Source organism: Aspergillus glaucus, assembly GCF_001890805.1.
Source record: "Aspergillus glaucus CBS 516.65 unplaced genomic scaffold ASPGLscaffold_4, whole genome shotgun sequence".
Classification (NCBI taxonomy): Eukaryota; Fungi; Ascomycota; class Eurotiomycetes; order Eurotiales; family Aspergillaceae; genus Aspergillus; species Aspergillus glaucus.
The window spans coordinates 529,276-547,499 of NW_019170456.1; the positions used below are offsets into that span (position 1 = coordinate 529,276).

At 47.4% G+C, this 18,224-nt stretch overlaps 7 protein-coding genes across 7 annotated transcripts; 3 read left to right on the forward strand and 4 right to left on the reverse strand.

Moving 5' to 3' along the window:
- Window positions 1-56: 56 nt before the first annotated feature.
- On the reverse strand, window positions 57-1,282 carry ASPGLDRAFT_119416 (putative HLH DNA binding domain protein; the record flags this gene model as incomplete). The annotated part of the gene is made up of 2 exons (XM_022540049.1): window positions 57-1,170; window positions 1,227-1,282. 2 exons carry the CDS (start codon window positions 1,280-1,282, stop codon window positions 57-59), a joined length of 1,170 nt encoding a protein of 389 aa, XP_022403783.1.
- A 6,196-nt stretch (window positions 1,283-7,478) lies between these two features.
- Window positions 7,479-8,803, reverse strand: ecm33 (GPI-anchored protein Ecm33; the record flags this gene model as incomplete). The annotated part of the gene is made up of 3 exons (XM_022540074.1): window positions 7,479-7,782; window positions 7,839-8,676; window positions 8,743-8,803. The coding sequence occupies 3 exons, from the start codon at window positions 8,801-8,803 to the stop codon at window positions 7,479-7,481; spliced, it is 1,203 nt and encodes a 400-aa protein (XP_022403784.1).
- Window positions 8,804-11,479: 2,676 nt separating this feature from the next.
- ASPGLDRAFT_79993 (uncharacterized protein) lies at window positions 11,480-12,452 on the reverse strand (the record flags this gene model as incomplete). Its single annotated transcript, XM_022550047.1, has 2 exons — window positions 11,480-12,050; window positions 12,104-12,452. 2 exons carry the CDS (start codon window positions 12,450-12,452, stop codon window positions 11,557-11,559), a joined length of 843 nt encoding a protein of 280 aa, XP_022403785.1. The 3' UTR covers window positions 11,480-11,556.
- Window positions 12,453-13,075: 623 nt separating this feature from the next.
- On the reverse strand, window positions 13,076-13,476 carry ASPGLDRAFT_23141 (uncharacterized protein; the record flags this gene model as incomplete). The annotated part of the gene is made up of 2 exons (XM_022543245.1): window positions 13,076-13,391; window positions 13,448-13,476. The coding sequence occupies 2 exons, from the start codon at window positions 13,474-13,476 to the stop codon at window positions 13,076-13,078; spliced, it is 345 nt and encodes a 114-aa protein (XP_022403786.1).
- Window positions 13,477-14,793: 1,317 nt separating this feature from the next.
- ASPGLDRAFT_23142 (uncharacterized protein) lies at window positions 14,794-16,338 on the forward strand (the record flags this gene model as incomplete). The annotated part of the gene is made up of 5 exons (XM_022543246.1): window positions 14,794-15,065; window positions 15,104-15,155; window positions 15,598-15,873; window positions 15,977-16,049; window positions 16,307-16,338. The coding sequence occupies 5 exons, from the start codon at window positions 14,794-14,796 to the stop codon at window positions 16,336-16,338; spliced, it is 705 nt and encodes a 234-aa protein (XP_022403787.1).
- On the forward strand, window positions 16,279-16,960 carry ASPGLDRAFT_43584 (uncharacterized protein). Its single transcript, XM_022545846.1, has one exon. It carries the CDS (start codon window positions 16,416-16,418, stop codon window positions 16,833-16,835), a length of 420 nt encoding a protein of 139 aa, XP_022403788.1. The 5' UTR covers window positions 16,279-16,415; the 3' UTR covers window positions 16,836-16,960.
- A 109-nt stretch (window positions 16,961-17,069) lies between these two features.
- On the forward strand, window positions 17,070-17,985 carry ASPGLDRAFT_43586 (uncharacterized protein). Its single transcript, XM_022545848.1, has one exon. It carries the CDS (start codon window positions 17,130-17,132, stop codon window positions 17,568-17,570), a length of 441 nt encoding a protein of 146 aa, XP_022403789.1. The 5' UTR covers window positions 17,070-17,129; the 3' UTR covers window positions 17,571-17,985.
- Window positions 17,986-18,224: the final 239 nt, after the last annotated feature.

The window sequence follows — 18,224 nt, forward strand, 5'->3', positions numbered from 1 at the left end:
AAATATGCCCCATATATGCAAAACAAAGTAAACAGATCAATAAAAAGGTAAGGTGCCTACGGCGAAGGCATTATAGACTCCCGCTGCGAGGTGGGAACCGAGTACGAGTGCACCGGGGACGAAGGCCCTGTTGTAGGCGGGGTGCTACTCAGATAGGAGCGGCCTCCAAAGGACAGCGGCCCACTAATGGGAATACCGTCAAAGCGTGAAGCCTCGGGACTGCCGGTGGCGATCTCATCGCAGAAGACGCGCAAGCCTGGGAGCAGGTTCTTGGGCTTGTTGGTGTTGGCCGTGGTGTCGGGGTGAGGAACCAACATCTGGGGGCTGTTGGTCTCGCTCTTGGGGACGCGAAAGACATTCTCGTAGGCCTTGAGTTGGTACTCGAGTGCCTGGTTGCGCTCCTCGAGCATCTGCTTCTCCTGCTTGATGGTCTTGAGCTGTGCTTGCACGCTCTGGTTCTGCTGCTGCAGGCTGGAGACCAGTTGCTGGAGCTGCATGCAGCGGACCTGTGGTTGAAGCTTCTCCGAAAGGTGCTGGGGCATCTCATCCTCCTGGCGGATGAGGTGGATGATGATGAGAAGCATAAAGTCGATGAGGTAGATGGCACCCTGCACAATGTGTTCCTTGGACTGCGGGAGGCTTTTGCCCGGGTTCCATCCGGCGCGCTCGAGGAAAAAGTCATGGATACGGCTGTCCAATTCGCGGTGCAGCTGACTCAGGTTCTTGCGGCGGTTGCCTTCGGCGATACGGTGCTTCTCCCGCTGGTCATCGGGATCAGTGGAGATCATGCTCCCCTTGCGCTTGCGTCCGCAGAGCTGCTGCAAGGGGGGCTTGCGGTTGATGTTTCGGGGGGCGATAAGGGTCACGAGTTCGTTCTGGGAAAGATCACTAGGCCACTCCATGGTCTTCTGGGAAGAAAACGAGTCTTGCCAAGTGCTGTCCTGAGAGTTTGCGGGCGAGGGAGGGGCCACCAGGGTCTCCGGTGTTGGCCAGGATGACTTGACCGGGAAGGCATCTTGAGAAGTCGACGGGCTGGGAGCAAAGGTTCTGGCGTTGAATGGGTTGAATGGGCCCCGGGGAAGGGGCTCGACGCGTGGGAGAGGGGGTAACCGGCGGTCATCGCTCATGTCCACTGCACCAGCACCATTGGAAGACAAAGAGCGAACGCTACTGAAATAATAGTTAGAATGTGAGATCTTCTTGGTATAGACCAGGGGGAAACTCACGGAAGAGAGCAATGGCGCGAGAAGTCACCTGTCATCTGTGCCATGTCTTCAAACATCTTGATATGGGATGCTAGAAACGATAGAAGAGTGGTGTATGTGATATGTGAGGATAATGTCTGTCAATCGCGTGTATATCGGGCAAGGAGTATGTATGTCTCTGTCTCCTTTGCCTTTGAACGTATATATATAGGTGTATATATTCCAAGACAAGACCAAACAGAAGGGATGGGAGTCTGCACAATGATCACACTGGTCGTTTCTAGTTGGCAAAGGAGGGGCAAGAGGCCTTTAAGTAAACGACAGTAAGGGCTCAAGTAGAAAGCGAGAGAAAGCGAAAGATAGTCAGAGAACAAAGTACTGGATATGATTGCAAAATCCACGAGGTTAGAAACTCAGAGATGAAATGCTTGATGAAGAAACCCAGGTACCTGGTGCGGATGCATGTTTTATATCTTGAGCTGCAGATACTGAACAGGAGAAGACAGGTCAAAAGTACTTTCTTCATCGAGAGTGGTGGCGTTCGAGATGCCCCCATGATCCGATGAACTGCAGCATCATCGACAGCATTAGCAGCAGCAGCATCTTGGAATCTCTCCACGGATTGAAGCCAGGATGTATCATAATCCATGCGGATCTGCGACGGGATCCAACCGGGAAACCGATTTTAGCCGTAACAGATTTATGTGGATGTGGCTCTTGACATACAGATCGATCAATATTGATGCGTATTATCATGGTTATTGTTTTTTTCGAACCAATTCTGCAGCATGATCCCCATATCCCCATCGTGGCGGGGAAGCAACAGGGCGATTCCGGCAGAGTTACAACCGTACAGGGGGGTATGTGGAGGAGAACGCAGAGGCCCTAGTGTTCGGTGCATCCGTGAGGATGATAGAAACGAGTCTCTCTGTCACAAAGCATCGCACAGACTAAAACGAATTGCCGTCCGCTCCCCGATCGACGAATCAACGTATCTCTAATAATTCTATGTCCCAAGCTGCGATGTTGAAGGACCGGGGACCCTTGATTTGTCACCGGGATAGTAAAATAGGAAACGGGCATGGACATAGAAAGTATTGTGGTGAACGTATGTATGCATGCATCTGTATCTCTTGAATATCGATTATCCTGCATCCCCTTGCATCTCACCCATCAATAGTTCATCTGAGCCAATGGCTTTGTTGCCTCTATGGATTTCATGATGCATCCGTAACGGAATAGCGTCCTTTTGCGGTAAAAACGTTCTGGACGTTTGGCGGTTTGCGAAGCACTTCCTCGTCCACTAGTTTATGGACGTACATGTTACGGAACAGCTCATCCGGCGCTTATCCATGGTACAGAGACGCCGGGATTTCTATGGGGGGGGGGGGGTTTGTCCGTTCACCTGGGGAAGGCGAAAAGTGAGAGATCAGAAGAACCAGAAAAGTGGAGAGAACGAGCGCTCAAGCCCTTTCCCAGTGATGACAATAATTGTCTGTCTCGGCAGGCGAATGGACACCCGCAAAATTCATCGATCGTGGCAAAATGCCCATGAGGCTCCATCGAAAGTTCATTCAGCTCGAACACAGTAGCTCGCGGGATTTCCTCGAACAGCACATCGCACTCATTCACCTCTTTCGCATTGACTGTGCACAAACCGCCATAAGTGGACATCTGGCGGTTTAGCTACAGCAATGATGAATGATCTCCACTGAGGGGAAAGAGGGTATCTCCATCTCCGGGGAAGCATAAAGCGACAAAAGTACGGAAAATGCAACAACAGGGATCGTAGAAGGTTTTCTTGCACAGCGATGCTCCTCCATACAGCGTACATCGTACATCGAAACAATCCGATGCACCGACAGGAGGGAGCCGAAATCTCCATCCATCCGTTCTCCATTCACCAAGGGGGCGGAAACGGGGGAGGCTCCTTTTTTTTTTTTTTTTTTTTTTTTTTTTTTTTTTTTTTTTTTTTTTTTGGGTTGGGTCGGAAGAAGATTCCGGGCAAATAGCAGGAAGCAAGGATTGTGCCATTACGGGCGAGGGCTCAATTCAATTCAGCAGCAGCCTCAAAAAGTACTTGTACATGAGACGAGATCTGTGCGGGATCATAATGACATTGGCCTATGCCATACGAAATATACCCGTCCTCCGAATGTAAGGCAGAAGAATACGATGTTCCCACGATAGACGACACCGAAGAATCGGGACGAATCCAATGACCGGGGTCTGACGGGCTGTCAGGGCCAAATTATAATTATTTCCGGACACGGTTCCGGATAGAGTTGAGTTGGAAATGCTGTTGATTGGTATCTTGATATGAATAAGCTATCGCTAGTTAGTCCGCAGCAATTCAATTCTCAGCCAAATACGAGCGTTTAGGTTGGGAGGCTTTGGGGTCCTTTGATGGGCGTTGATAGCAAAGTAGTATTAAGAACTGGGATATTGAACAATGAAACGAACTGCTCATTGTCATGCTCGAACAAGCAAGAGCCATCGCCAAGATATTCGATGCGTATAGCTGCCAGTGATTATGAACAGACCGGATGGAGGATGAAATGACGGGCAGTGGACGGATAATAGAGAGGTTGGAGGTTGGCCGTCAGTGGGGCCGGGCGTTTCAGGGCATAACCTGAGCTGTCATATCGGCGGTGTAGTATCCACTAAACCCCATCGGGTAGGTCATTACCAACTGTAGGTTAAACCTCCGATACCCTGTACATAGTATACACCAGCCACAACTCTGTAAATCACCCAGCAAAGTTCCAAATAAATCATCTTACACTAAATCAATAAACAACATCCTTGCACGTACGTAGCCGAGCACGAGCCATCGCACACATTGCGCAATCTCTCAACCTTACTTCTGCTCTTCGTATAGGCGGATGCGGTTTCCGCTGCATGGCTAGCTGCATTGGCGTTGGTTAGTTATTCTCCGGCGGTCGAGACTCGTCTGTTGTTTTCTCCACGTATGTCCCAGATCGCCATTGGCCTCGGTATATAGTCCCGTAGAAATAATATGAACCTTATTATGATACGTCGGTACGGGGGTCCACGGAGGATATACGAGTGGCTTACACTATGAATCAAGAAACACTGGGATTAGGTTCGAAAACACGAGTTCGCAGAATATCAATATATATCCCCTGCGCAATCGACTACCTTGTCTATGTCAGAAGTACCTATTTTATCCATGAACATGGATTACAGTACCGTGGAACAAGAACAAGCTACCACTGACCTGGTCATGGAAATAATTGAATCCAAAACCCAGTAACCAGAATACCAACATAATCTAGATTTGACCCCTCCGAGAATTATTGCATTACCACCAATAACTTATTATCCTTCCGGCAAGGGCAGGTATCCGTACTTGCACGCACAACTCCCACGAAGAGCGGATGCACTGGCTATCATCGCACATGTATGCATGGCGTACAGTCTGCGTAGGACAAGTGTACATCCAGTATATACATAGAAGCTTCAAAAGTACTTTGCCCTTGCCTGATCGTATTGCATCAAGTCATTCATGCTCTTTATACTTCGTCTACAGAGTAGGACATCTTTGTACGGAGAAGACGGAGCTGAACACCTTTAAAATTGCCACTAGCAGTGTTCAGTTCTTGTGGGTGAAGCCACAGTGGCTATGAAGTAAAAGTATGTTGACCTTGCTTCTGCGCGTACTGTATGAAATGTATGAATTAGACATCCCTACGGCGTACAGGGTACTATACATATCCGAAAAAAGAAAATATACCAACAGGTCCACCTGTCAATAACAAATAATCTTAAGAATCCCGAACCAATAAGCGACTCGATAGTATAGCCGGGGTACTCTGTACTACTCCATATTTTTAGCGTAGATACGGAGTAAAGTAGATAGTACACAGAAGTATCTGTGTACAGTGAATGAGCCTCTACGAGTCAGTAGAACCGCCAGACCACCCTTCATGAAAGAAAGACAAACCACGGTCAGCCGCACTCTCATTAAGGTATTCCGCCCTTGTATCGCTACCAGAGTAAGACGAACAAATGCTAACCAACCAGTAAGGTCGACCTGCATATCCACGAGTCAGTCGCATCCCGGCCCGAACAATCCTATTATATAGTATCCAGAACATACAAGTACTACATGGCACCAAAGTACGAACTTCTCTTTCCAGGCGCATACATATACATATACATGTACATACAATGACATCCCTGGAGACCAAGGGAAAAAGAATCCAGGGCCTATCCTGGACCCCGGGACGGGTCGGACTGGCCGGGTCTATGGGGAACATGTACGCGGATGCAAGGTGTGCATGCGTACATATGGAATGAGATATACATGTACAAGTACGTGACGATTGATATATGTGCAAGGACGGATAGAAGAGACGGATGTGTGTGTAGGACTCCACCCGCGCGCCTTGCAGGGCATAGATCATAATATTGAATTATATCATGGCATATCATATCAGCTACAGCTTTACCATAGGGGTAGTTCCCGGCTGTGCTGAGGTGCTCAAGGGATATTGTTCGATGTTCCGGTAGATCATTGGTCTGGGTGTCTGTATATGGGAATGCCGATATAGAAACCGTAGGGCAGAAGAATAAACAAGGATAAACACTCATCTGAATAGTGTAAACTGCGGTGTCTATCTTCTGTTACTATCTTTCCGTGTACTACGGAGTATACGGCACATCCCTCGTTCACCTGTACAACACATCGCGTAGCAAACTTCAACTACCAAACTATATGTACTCCCTAACTCACCACTCGTGTTCTGTGCGTACTCCGTCCATTATACATGACATGCTCGGGACGGCACGCTACAGAGAAGACGGGTAATAAGCAAGCAAGGCAAGACCACATACTCCATAGTACTCCATAGAACATACAATATACCCACAGCGCCATTACATATACCGAAGGTATACTTGTATAGGAATAGACTAGTTACGGAGTAATCAGGCTATTTTTCCCGACCACTGAGCACGCACAAAAAGCTCAGTGGAAGCTAGTTCCCCTACTTCCGACACTTTAATCGGAAGCCCATGTCCACGATAGTCGATCGACCCGCTCATTCCAAGAGATATGTAGATGGTAGATACGTAGATGGATCTACGGAGTACGGTTCGATTTGATTCTCCATCTCCATCTACAAATAAGTAAGTACATTTGTTTGTACTCCGTACTAAGTACGGACCACGGTTCCCCTCATCTGTTATGCTTTTCTGCCGATGTGATGTATCACATGAACCCTTCCTGTTTTCGTCGCGGATAGTAAAGTCTCTCTACTTTCTACAGGTGGCTCTCTATTTTCCTACTCTCTCGTCCTCTCGTTCTCTGTTCGAAATGCTGTACGTAGAATAGTTGCATATGTACTTGTATGCGCGCAGAGTACGGAGTACCATGCACACGTACAAGGCCCGTCCCGCCCTCATGGGGGTTTTTTACGATGGGACAAGAGATCGATAGCTGTTTAAACAATGGAATTGATGAATTGATGCCAATAGATTGGGTAGATGGAGATTGCCTTGTAGGTATAGTTGCAGTATTACTAGCTAGAAGATAAACCATTTTTGCCGGTCATGAACTTCACCATTGCTAAACGTTGCTCACCGGACGATAATCGACGGTAGAATCCGAAACAACGGCGGGGACGTTGACAGCTGGCAATCAATCTCTCGAATCCTTCGGCTTTCGACATCATCCTCCCCTCGTCCGACAAACGCAAAACGAACGTGTCGCCGCACACTCCGGCCACGAAAGCCGGCAACCCAGCTAACTGCAAGCTTGATGCACATCAACTACCAAACTGAGTCTACAGCAGCCGCTCGGACGTGCCCACCACCCGCCGCCAGCAACCGGGGCCCGCGGGAAGCAGCATGCGGCCAGACTAAGTGACTTGACTCATGAACTACTCGCTGGCTATAGTACTCTGTAGGGCAAAGGAACATCTCAGAAACAGTCGTATCGAATTAATGGCGGTTAGAAACATTAAGCAAACCAACAATCAATGAAAAAAAGACAAACTCCTTTCCGATGGAACGATGAAACCTTTATCTCCGGAGGACATAACCCACCAAATGAGCGAATCTCCCTCAAGACTCAAATTATTATAGGAACAGCAGAAGAAATAAAATAGGACAAGAGAACCCCTTGCTAATTAAGCGACTCTACACAACTCTTTGGAGCGAAGTAGAATGGTATAAAATGGAGAAGAAAAAAAAAAAAAAACGGGAAATAAAGAACGCATCTCTCTGGTATCAACAGGGGAAAGGCTTTTACATAGCGAGCTGGAGGAGAGCACCAAAGATGGCAGCCATTCCCATGGCGGGAACGTTGGCAATGTTGGCAGGGGCAGCACCCTCGCTCGAAGTAGAAGTGCCAGAAGCAGCAGAAGAGGTGCCACTGGAAGTACCAGACTGGCCGTTCTTGCTCTTGGGGTTGGACTTCTTGGCGGAGCAAGTGTACGAACCACGGATAACCTTGTCCTTGTGCTTCTTGTCGAAACCGTCGCAGTCGAAGTCACCAGTGCTCTGCATGTTGAAACCACCCTTGACGTTGCTCAGTTCGGGGATGTCGACGCTAGTAGTCGTGTTAGCAGTGCCAACAGAATGATAGAAATGAACGCATGAACTCACCTGTCAAAAGCACCGCTAAAGTCAATAGCACCAGTGATGGTCTCGAGGCTAGGGAAAGAGATGTTGGCAAGCTTGTCGTTACGCATGATCTGGAAACCACCGTTGACAGTCTCGAGCTGAGGCATGCTGAGGTTGGAGAGCTTGGCGTTGTTGTTGAAAGCAAGGTCACCGGTCTCGGTGAGGTTGGGGGCGCTGAATGTCTTGAAGCTGTCACCCCAGAAGCCCATCTGACCGGTCAAGTTGTGGAGAGAAGGCACGGAAACGCTGCTGACGTTACGGAAGGTCATGTTGGTACCGCTGGCGAGGTTGGGGAGCTCGATCTCGAGAGAGTCCATGTTACCAGCGAAGTTGATGAGACCGGTGGCCTCGGTCAGGTTGTTGACGTTGACAGTCTTGAGGTTGGTGTTCTCAGTGATGTCAAAGTCACCAACCTTGTTGAGGGAGATACCGTCAAGGCTGGACAGACCAGTGTTGGTGATGGCAACGTTGCCGGCCTCAGAAACACCAGTGGCGAACTCAAGCTTCTGCAGCTGGGGAAGAGCAGTGAACTTGATGCTGCCAACGCTGCTCAGAGCGCCAAAGTTGAGAGTATAGAGACCAGTAAGGCCATCGAGCTTGAAGATGTCGCCGATCTCGCCGAGGTTGGGGGCAGTCAGAGAGGTAAGGTTGCTAGCACCAGTGCAGCTGAAACCACCGGTGATCTTCTCGACATTGTTGAAGGACAGGGTGTCGGCGACCTCCTCGGAGATTTCGACATCACCCTTGAGGGTCTTGCACGAGCTGTAGCCGTCGATATCGCTCTGGCTGGAGATCTTGATGGTCTTGCCCTCACCGCAGGCTGTATTAAAACCTTGTCAGTTTCCCAATCCTTCGGACAACCCATTATCAATTGAGGATCACTCACAGGAACCGAGAGCAAGTTGACTCGCCGCCAGGACGGGAAGAGCGTACTTCAGAAAGGCCATTGTGATAGCTCTTTATTCTGATCAAGAAACCTCGTTAGTCCTCCTCGATCACGATATAGGAAGGGATTGATGGATTTCGAATGCGACCAGGGACTGAGTTTTAACGGTCGAGCGCAGTAACCTCGAGCAACAACCGAGTCGAAACACAGCCTGTGCGAGTCCGAATGCAAGACGTACCGATATAATCGAGTAGTGAAAGTTAGAGATGCAATCTGGATAATAACGAGATGGTAAGCGGTTATTCGAGAGATGGAATAGAAAGCAGCGTTCTTTTGGGGTGGGGGAAGAGGGAGAACCAACAGTTGGATTTGAACGAGCGAAGGGTTAAATGGGAAGGGGCCAAACGAAGGAAGCTGCCGGGGACAGGCGCAAAGTGAGACTCGACAAGAAAAGAAGGAACGGGCGGGAAAGGGAAGAAGAAGAGAAGAGAAAGAGAAGAAAAAAGAAGGACTGGATGATGAAGGAGAGAAAGCGCAACCAGAGGCAAAAGGGCTTTCATTCAGGGAGGACAAGAAAGGAGGCGTGACCCGCGCGGTGGACCGGTATGGTATTTACGATACAGTTATTTACGGTAGTTTGATTCAGGTCCTGGCCAATAATCACACGCAATGGCAGCAAGACAATACGGTACCTGGCAAGAGCATTACTGTTATGACAGCCGAAAGCGCTGCAATCCTTGATTCGTGACCGGAAATGAAACCGATTTTTGCGCCCCCTAGTTGGTCCCAGCGTGTAACACATCGCCAATCGATGCTGCTGTTGTCGCTCTTCATTGGTCAATATCTAGGATACTAGCCCCGCCCGGTTATCGTCAGCCACTCACAGCCATTTTTTGTTTGCGTTGGCTGTTAGAACCGATTCTGGCCATTTCTGTTTCTGTTTCTGTTTCTGTTTTCAGTAACACCAATACAGAATGCAGAATTGTATGCCGAATGCGCCACAACCACAATCATCAAAGCTGAAAGCATTGGAATGAGAGGTTCATAGTCTATTATTTGCAATTATGATCGATAACTAGAATTGAATGGTTTCGTCCCAGTATTGAGGATCGAGAAGATCCAAATCTTGTTTAGGAGTAAGTTACCCGTAGAACTAGTACGGACTAGAATGGCTAGTAATACAGAGTACTTCATGCAGAACCATACCATACAGAAATCAGGATATCTATGGTAACACCATACCGTCCGTTATTATGCATCCATGTCATATATCTGTACTCCGTAGTCCAGTATCACAATGCTTGTTGTCATTGTTCGATTCTAGCTCTATAAATACCTGGAGAAAGACGGCCAACACAGCTCAGTGAATAGCTCAATTCAGAATTTGCCACGATCGACGACTATCAATACAAAACACCTTACGGTATCGTCCCAGAGCAGATAAGGCAAAAATAAAAAAAACCAACCTCCTGGATGAATGCCATCTACTAACTACAAATACTCCGTACATCGAGGCAGCTGAGAGTTACATACCTTACAGTGTCAAATGCCAAACCCGTCAACCGAATTCAGCGACCACATAGAGTCCTAGTCTTCCCCGTCCAGAGTACCATTCGGAATAATACTCGCCAGAATCTGGTCTGTACTCGGTATACCGGTAGTACTATTCCGTAGAATACATACGTACAAGCTCCTAAATTAAGAGTGGCGACATCGATTCCGGTGGTCTGTGATTCCTGGTTCGGGTTCGAGCGAAGGACCAGGGAATGTCCCGAAATCAATTGGTGGTCCGGCGTATTTGGGCGTATTGTTGAATAATGACCTGTGCCTGAGCGACGCTTCCAGACTCTCGCTTGCGGTTGATCCATCATCCGTATGCCCTAACCGGGATTCTATTGTGCATTTTATTTATGCGATACTCGTAACAGGTATATTGCCATCGGCTTACTCGTTATGGTTGCAGTCTGCTCGCTTCTGATGCGCTCGACAGTCTCTCAGGGATGCAGCCATTCAATGACAGTCACTGACTGTGATTTTCGATCGCTAAGATTCTTCACTGATCTCTCCACTACGCTCCGTCCGGGACTCCACATGACTATCCTCGGCTGTTCTACGTAGCATCATTGGTACACGCAGTACGGAGTATGGAGTACACGAACATGGTCAAATGATGACCTCTATCTACAACGCATTGTTCTAGAAGTAAATATACAAGCACCCTTTGCTCTCTGATAAGGAGTATGGATAATCACTGATCATCCTGTATCGACATCAATGCCAAGTAGCACGCTCACTCCCGGCGCCACTTGATACAGGATGAGTGGCTAAGAAGCGAGGGATTGACAGTATTCTACTCCGTACTATGTACGGAGTAGCATGGCGCCATCACTCCGATTAATAGTATGGAAACAATCTCATTATTCTTATTCAATACAATAATAATTAATGACTACGTCTCATTCGGCTTATTCCTGATGATACATAAATTACGGTGCCATACTTCCGTACTGTACAGAATGTGCGACAGTACTCTATACAAACGGAGTATTTTTAGGACATGCAAAACGAAAGAGAAGCTTTTTTATGGTTGCCTAAAACCCACCACGATCCCCCTTTATCGAATGGGAGTTGGAAATGGGGCATTTTATTGATGCTAAGCTCTGTGATTTAACTAATAACTTTAAGTGGACAATACCGGGCACTATTAGGGATAGTTGTAAAACACTCTGGGTATAAACTCCGTACAGGTCGCGATATAGCAAATCCTCTCACCACTCCGTACAAGTAGGGCGGTATGCCTGAATTGTTTCCCCATTATATCCATGGTCTTTTCTGGTTAGACACTTTCAAAGGGAAGCACAAGGCATTTCCTTGCCGATCAGCTTTAGCCACGGTATAATCGGGTTTGAAGAGCTTCCTTGTCCCCAAGTTGACGGTTCTAAAACCTCCATCTGGGGTAGGTACCCTTCCCGGGGGACATTCCATCAACCCAGCAGAGTACATGCGCCAGTAGTCCCACAGGCCAAGACCCAAACGTCGAAGTGCTGGGACATCCCAACATCTGAACCACTCTGGCAAATTCCTTGTCCTTGTAACCAGTAATCTGAAAATCACCCCTGTTCTTGGAGCACTATTCGCCCATCCCGTAGAGAGTTGCCATTTAAAATCAGCCTTATTAGTGTCATTAGGCGCTGGCGGTGAACACCAAACGGGATAGTCGCAGGGGTGAAGGGAATTATCACAGGGTGCAAATAGCGGTAATAGTTTTTCCATCTTCATGTGAAGGATTTCTTGGAGTTGAGGGAAGTCTTCGTGTAACAGAGGCCCACCCAAATCATCCATGAGCACCTGCAACACAGACCAAATTGAAAAGCCAAGATTCGCAGTCCGAACGTCCCGACTTTGTCTAGCTTATCAATCTCCTTGGCAGACCAACTCCAGCCTCCCCATGAAACTTCTCCTGCTGCGTCATCGCCGGGTGGAAGTCGTCTTTCGGCAGCTGCTCGAAGGTCCCAGCAGTGCTGCAATTGCCACAAAGCCCAGTAGGTACGGTATTCCTCAATCCACGAAGGCGACCACCCGGCCTTCCGCACCCTATCTGGACCGGACATCGATCCAGTAGGAGTAGCCCTTAGTGCGGAACGGAAGTTCTGCAGCATGACGGAGAGGACCGCGCATGCCAAGCGTTGAATCTGGGCTGCCATGTGCATTGTGTCCCATATCACGGATTGTGCTTCATTACAATCGTGCTCGCTGAGAAGCTTGGATGCATCGGATGTGAGGTGAAGATATTCAACTAGGCTCGCACAGCGAAACGAAGGGACTCGAATCATAGCCACCTTTCGTATTAAATTTTGAATCTCTGGGTCTGCACCGATGGACCAGGAAGCAAGAGTGTTCTCGAAAACAAAACGGGAATTGGCTTTGAATATTGCGTTTACTCGAGGTGAAGCATGAAAAAGACTGTCGACCCCAAAATAATCGCCTGTATGTTGAAGTATTTGAAGAATTATCTCGACCGAAAAGTCGCTCGAAGACATTCATCATGGTAGTATGGAGCGGAACGATGCTGATATTGTCCTGAACAGCAAGTATACAAAAAAAAAAAATTGTATATTTCCTTGGTACGCATAAAAAGGACTCAATATCCTTTTTATATGATATGGGCTTTTGGTATTCCTTCATAGGCAACTACATTACACGGAGCTATCGCTTCCCAATATTGGAGGAAGAATGGTCCTTTATCACTTCACATCAGTAATAAAATCTTTTGTCTACATGCAGCCGGGATGCTTTGATTTGTAGATAGTATCTACAGTGGTACTTAACGAATCTACACCTCCAGCACACTGAGTAATGGCTCCAGAGTATCCTTCGTTCCACGATTGTGCGCAATCACTTTAACCTCCTTACCAATCTCAGCTTGCAGCTTCTGAAGTGCCACAAGTGTGAAGTCCATATTCCTGCTTTGCTTAAACTGCTCCAACACAATGCATTTGTGGTCATCTGAAATTCTTCCCTTCTTTTGCCGCTGTGCCATTATATTGCATAGGAGTACATTCTTTTCTGGCTGGGTCTGCATGACATGGATGAGCATGAGAGAGTACTTTCTCTCATCTAGATCCTCAGAAACCTTTCTGCTGAGTGTACTGGAGTCAGGATTATCAGTAATGAGTGAAATGAATTAAATTTGGATAGTGCTTACATCAATGGAAGTGAGGTTAAGGTAGTCATCTCAGATCTGGAAGTATTGCCCCAGAAGTGTCATAAGATTAGTTAAGTCAGGTTTTGTTTTTGAGGTTGATCTGATTTGCATGAGCCTGGATATCATGCAAAACAAGCCAGCAGTTTCTGCAAATGCCAACTGTCAGCCACTGACAAGCCCTTGTGATAACAGAAGACTTACTATAGTCCATCATCTTCATATACTCCTCTATAGATGGACAGAAATCAACCTCAGGCGCCGAATTACCCCATGACAGTTTGCAGCTTACTTTTCCGATTCAGGAAGGACAAACAGCCATGGCGAAGAGTTCCTCGCCGATTCAGCCGTAGAAGTATAGTGCAATGTTGATTGTTGGTCCAATTAGATCTTTTGTTGAAAGCTGAGACCTGCTCCCTAGCGTTACATTGGCTACATGTGGATCTGTATATAGGTGAACAATAGGCTGTACTGTATCACATACATGTTCAGTGTCAAACTTATATAAAGAATAGGGAGACCCCATCCAAAGAGAAGTAGCTTTTCCTCTGAGCATGATCTGCTACCAGGAGGTACAGTATTTTATTTCTCTGAATGTCACTTCTGTTCACCTACCTATTGATCCACTATATCGGTTCAGAAAATGGAGTACCGCTTCTCGTATCTGATGGACCCGTCAGATTATAGAACAGATGGGCTGTGCGACGGAATTGCTGTCCGCAACCACCGGAACGCAGCTGTAGGAGATCTCGGAATCATTAGACTGCACAAGGAGTGAAGCGAGTACATTGGGCCTCCACCCACTTCTGCAAGCTGCGGTGGTTTGGGCCTACAGTACGGCTTTACACCAGTGACATTACCCGAATGTCTTCCAGAGCGTCTTAAGATTGTTTCGTACGCAATTGAATTTGCGTTTGTTCATGATGATGTGGTCGATCCACCAGGAGAGACCAATATAAGTATACCGTGGTGATTTTGCAAAACGTGGGCTGATTTGAGAACAGCGAGTTGACTTGACTTACAGTCTTGTGGACGCCTTTCATGAAGATCTAAATGGCGGGTCTAAGTCTTCTTCTGGCGGGAAACTCATGCAGAGCAGAATGGTCCAGCAAATGATGGTAATGGATCCGAAAACAACAATGACATTGATGAGATGCTGGGCAAAATACCTCAAATATGGCGGTGATAACCGCCAACGGACGAACTTCGATGATTTCGAAGATTATGTAGAGCACAGAATTATGGATTGTGGCTCCTGGTGAGACCCGGCCCTTTAATGACAACGTAATGCGATGACCACTGGGGACTGACTGCAGATAATAGGTTCTTGACTGGGCTTTCTCTTTGCCATGGGCCTCGTCGTCCAAGAAGAGGAGGAAGGGCTATGCCATAAGCTGGCTAGACCAGTTTGGGGTGCGGCTAGCCTTATTAATGACCTCCAGTCCTGGGACAAGGAGTACAAAATAGCTCAGGCACACGGTAACCATGAGCTGAGAAACGCTATTGGGTTGTTGATGAAGCAACATTCAATAGATGCTGGGGCAGCGAAGCAGCGGTGTTGCCAAAAGATCAAAGCTTTTGTGGCAGAGTACGTCCAGACTCTTGAGTACAATAAAGTCAGGTAAGATATCTCAGAGTCTGTACGCATTTTTGTTGAAGCGATGCAGTATATGCTCAGCGGCAATCTCATCTGGGGCTGGCAATATCCACGGTACAACCCTGACTGCAAACCGAATCAGCTGCAGCTTGCCACAATGAGAGCACTAGGATATCCGTTGTCACGGGCTCGGAAACTAGCAGATAAAACGAATAATATTCATATCTAGACTAGGTAGCCTAACGACGAGAATATCGAATCTGGGGAAGAAGAAAAGGAAATCTATCTAGGCGATGAACGGTCTTTATAGGCATTTTTGTGGTGCGGCTTAAGCCCTTGTTTGCCCATATTGCTTGTATGGCATCGTTTGATATGTTGGCGCTGTTTGTCTGGCGTTGAGCCGTTGAGCCGTCACATCCGTTTAACTCTCCCCCGGAGCTTCTTCATCGCCTCAATGATCCCGGTGTTATCCTCCGTCGAGGTCTTCCAACCCTAAGCAAGGCTGTCAGTACTTATCTATCACCCTTCCCGATGGCTCAAAACTAAACTCATACAGATCGTCGATAGTCCATCACATTACATTGATTCCAAACCATCCAAAGGTATCCGGGAGAGGACGATAGATGCAATAAACCTCTGGCTCCAGGTTCCGGAACAAGACTTGGCGGTAATAAAAAACGTCTGTCGCTTGCTGCACGGGGCCTCCTTGATGCTCGATGATATAGAAGACTCGTCGAAATTCCGCCGCGGTCAAGTATCAACACATACTGTTTTTGGCAGTGCCCAGACCATTAACTCTGCTGGCTACCGGGTAAATGAGGCCTTGAAGGAGGTTAGCAAGCTTGATGGTCCCGAATGTACTCGAATTTTTTACGGTGCGTACACAAGTCTTGCTCCATGCATGGATATCGGGAGAATTTCTATACATCGGGCAGAGCTATGACCTCTTTTGGACATTCAATCTCACATGTCCATCTGTGGAGGAGTATATGAAGATGATGGACTATAGTAAGTCTTCTGTTATCACAAGGGCTTGTCAGTGGCTGACAGTTGGCATTTGCAGAAACTGCTGGCTTGTTTTGCATGATATCCAGGCTCATGCAAATCAGATCAACCTCAAAAACAAAACCTGACTTAACTAATCTTATGACACTTCTGGGGCAATACTTCCAGATCTGAGATGACTACCTTAACCTCACTTCCATTGATGTAAGCACTATCCAAATTTAATTCATTTCACTCATTACTGATAATCCTGACTCCAGTACACTCAGCAGAAAGGTTTCTGAGGATCTAGATGAGAGAAAGTACTCTCTCATGCTCATCCATGTCATGCAGACCCAGCCAGAAAAGAATGTACTCCTATGCAATATAATGGCACAGCGGCAAAAGAAGGGAAGAATTTCAGATGACCACAAATGCATTGTGTTGGAGCAGTTTAAGCAAAGCAGGAATATGGACTTCACACTTGTGGCACTTCAGAAGCTGCAAGCTGAGATTGGTAAGGAGGTTAAAGTGATTGCGCACAATCGTGGAACGAAGAATCTGACCGTGACAAAGATTATGATGCGTGCCCGACCCGAGAGTATCTTCCTGTGCCATGCTTCATACCAGCGTCGCAGCAATGTCCGGTCCTCCGGTTTCAAGCAAATGTCTTCCCGAGCAGAATTGTTCTGGTTATGTCCTTCTCGCATTTTGCGCTTGATGGCACCGGTGCTGGGACGATTCTGGAAGCTCTCGCGCAGTGCTACAAAGCGACGGGTGATGGTGTCACGGAGCATGGACGCTCTCTAGCTGTATAGCATGTTTGCTTACTTTGGCCTGTTTTGGGTAGGGCATTCACTGAGCATGAACGCTCGCTAGCTGCATAGCATGTTTGATTGCTTTGTCCTGTTTGAAGTATGGCAACAACCCCTCGCACACAAACTAGATAGTCTGTTGCCGGCAGGCCCTGCCTGTTTCCTTTCTCATGTTAGAATTTCGTCAGATATTCTACCAATAGATTAATATTGCTCGAGACCGTCACAGATGGTACAGATGTGACTGTTGCGGTTAACATTGCGAGGACCGAGGTCGCTCTCCGGAAGGATGTATCATCGCGGCCATCAAGATGTAAGATTCGACTGGATCATTCACGTGATATGGCCGCCTGTGCTGGATTATAGCATTGCATCTGAGCAATGGGCAGCAATGGAAGCTGCCATGTCCTCAACTATCAAACCAAAGAGCTTTAGGTTCAGCCCTGAAAAAGTCGCCCAGGTCAAACAGAGATGCAAGAAATCTCTGCCTATGCTTCAGCCATCATCGTTTATTTCCAGCAATGATATTATCACTGCAATTTTGGGAATCAGTATCGATAGAGCCCAGCATCCGAAGAGAGCAAGCAACAATGAAAATGCCGGCGTTACTATGACAGTCGACCTCCGGGGCCGCGTTCAGCCTCCCCTTCCGGATACATATGTTGGGAACACAGCATTTCCAGTACAAAACGATACCCCCCCCCTCTCAAGACCACCAGATACCAGTTGAAGACGCGCAAGACAGACATTCTTCGCCTTACACAGGTCGTGCTCCAGCTTAGGAGTAAACTTGCCTCGATAAACGAAATCCCGGCGTACAGTGTATCCGCGTAGGTTGCTAACCAAGAAGACTGGTGTGGCCTTGAAGCAAAGCCAGGGGATGTAATTGTGACCAGTTGGAGACACCTTAAGACGTTTAGTCTCGATTTTGGTGAGGGGCTGGGCAAGATTTTCGATTTTGAAGCAGGTATAACCTTAATACCCGGGGCGTGTATTGTCATGCCGTCGAGGACTCAGGGGGATGGATCGAAGGAAGAGTCTACGACGGCTTGGGAAGTTTGTATTACTATGAAGCCGGATGATTTTGGTGTCCTTGTGGATGATCCGTTGTTCAGAGGTATTGTAGCTTAAATGTCGACATATCAACCCTGACCAAGTTATCCACACGATTATCCTGTATTCCTTTGAATACCATGGTATGACCCATTAAAACGATAAATAGTACCTGTCACCGTAGATGTAGAGCATGCCAAGATATATATAGAACACCCCACAGCCAAGACTTCCGATCTCGACCTTCTTTATGACTTCATACAGGGGACCTTACAGCATTCAACCATATGCCATCGAAAAATCTCTGGAGATCAATTACCCCTCACTCCCA

Coding starts and splice junctions, on each gene's coding strand:
- ASPGLDRAFT_43584 (XM_022545846.1), top strand. CDS start 16,416: ATGGCACAGCGGCAAAAGAAGGGAAGAATTTCAGATGACCACAAATGC.
- ASPGLDRAFT_43586 (XM_022545848.1), top strand. CDS start 17,130: ATGTATCATCGCGGCCATCAAGATGTAAGATTCGACTGGATCATTCAC.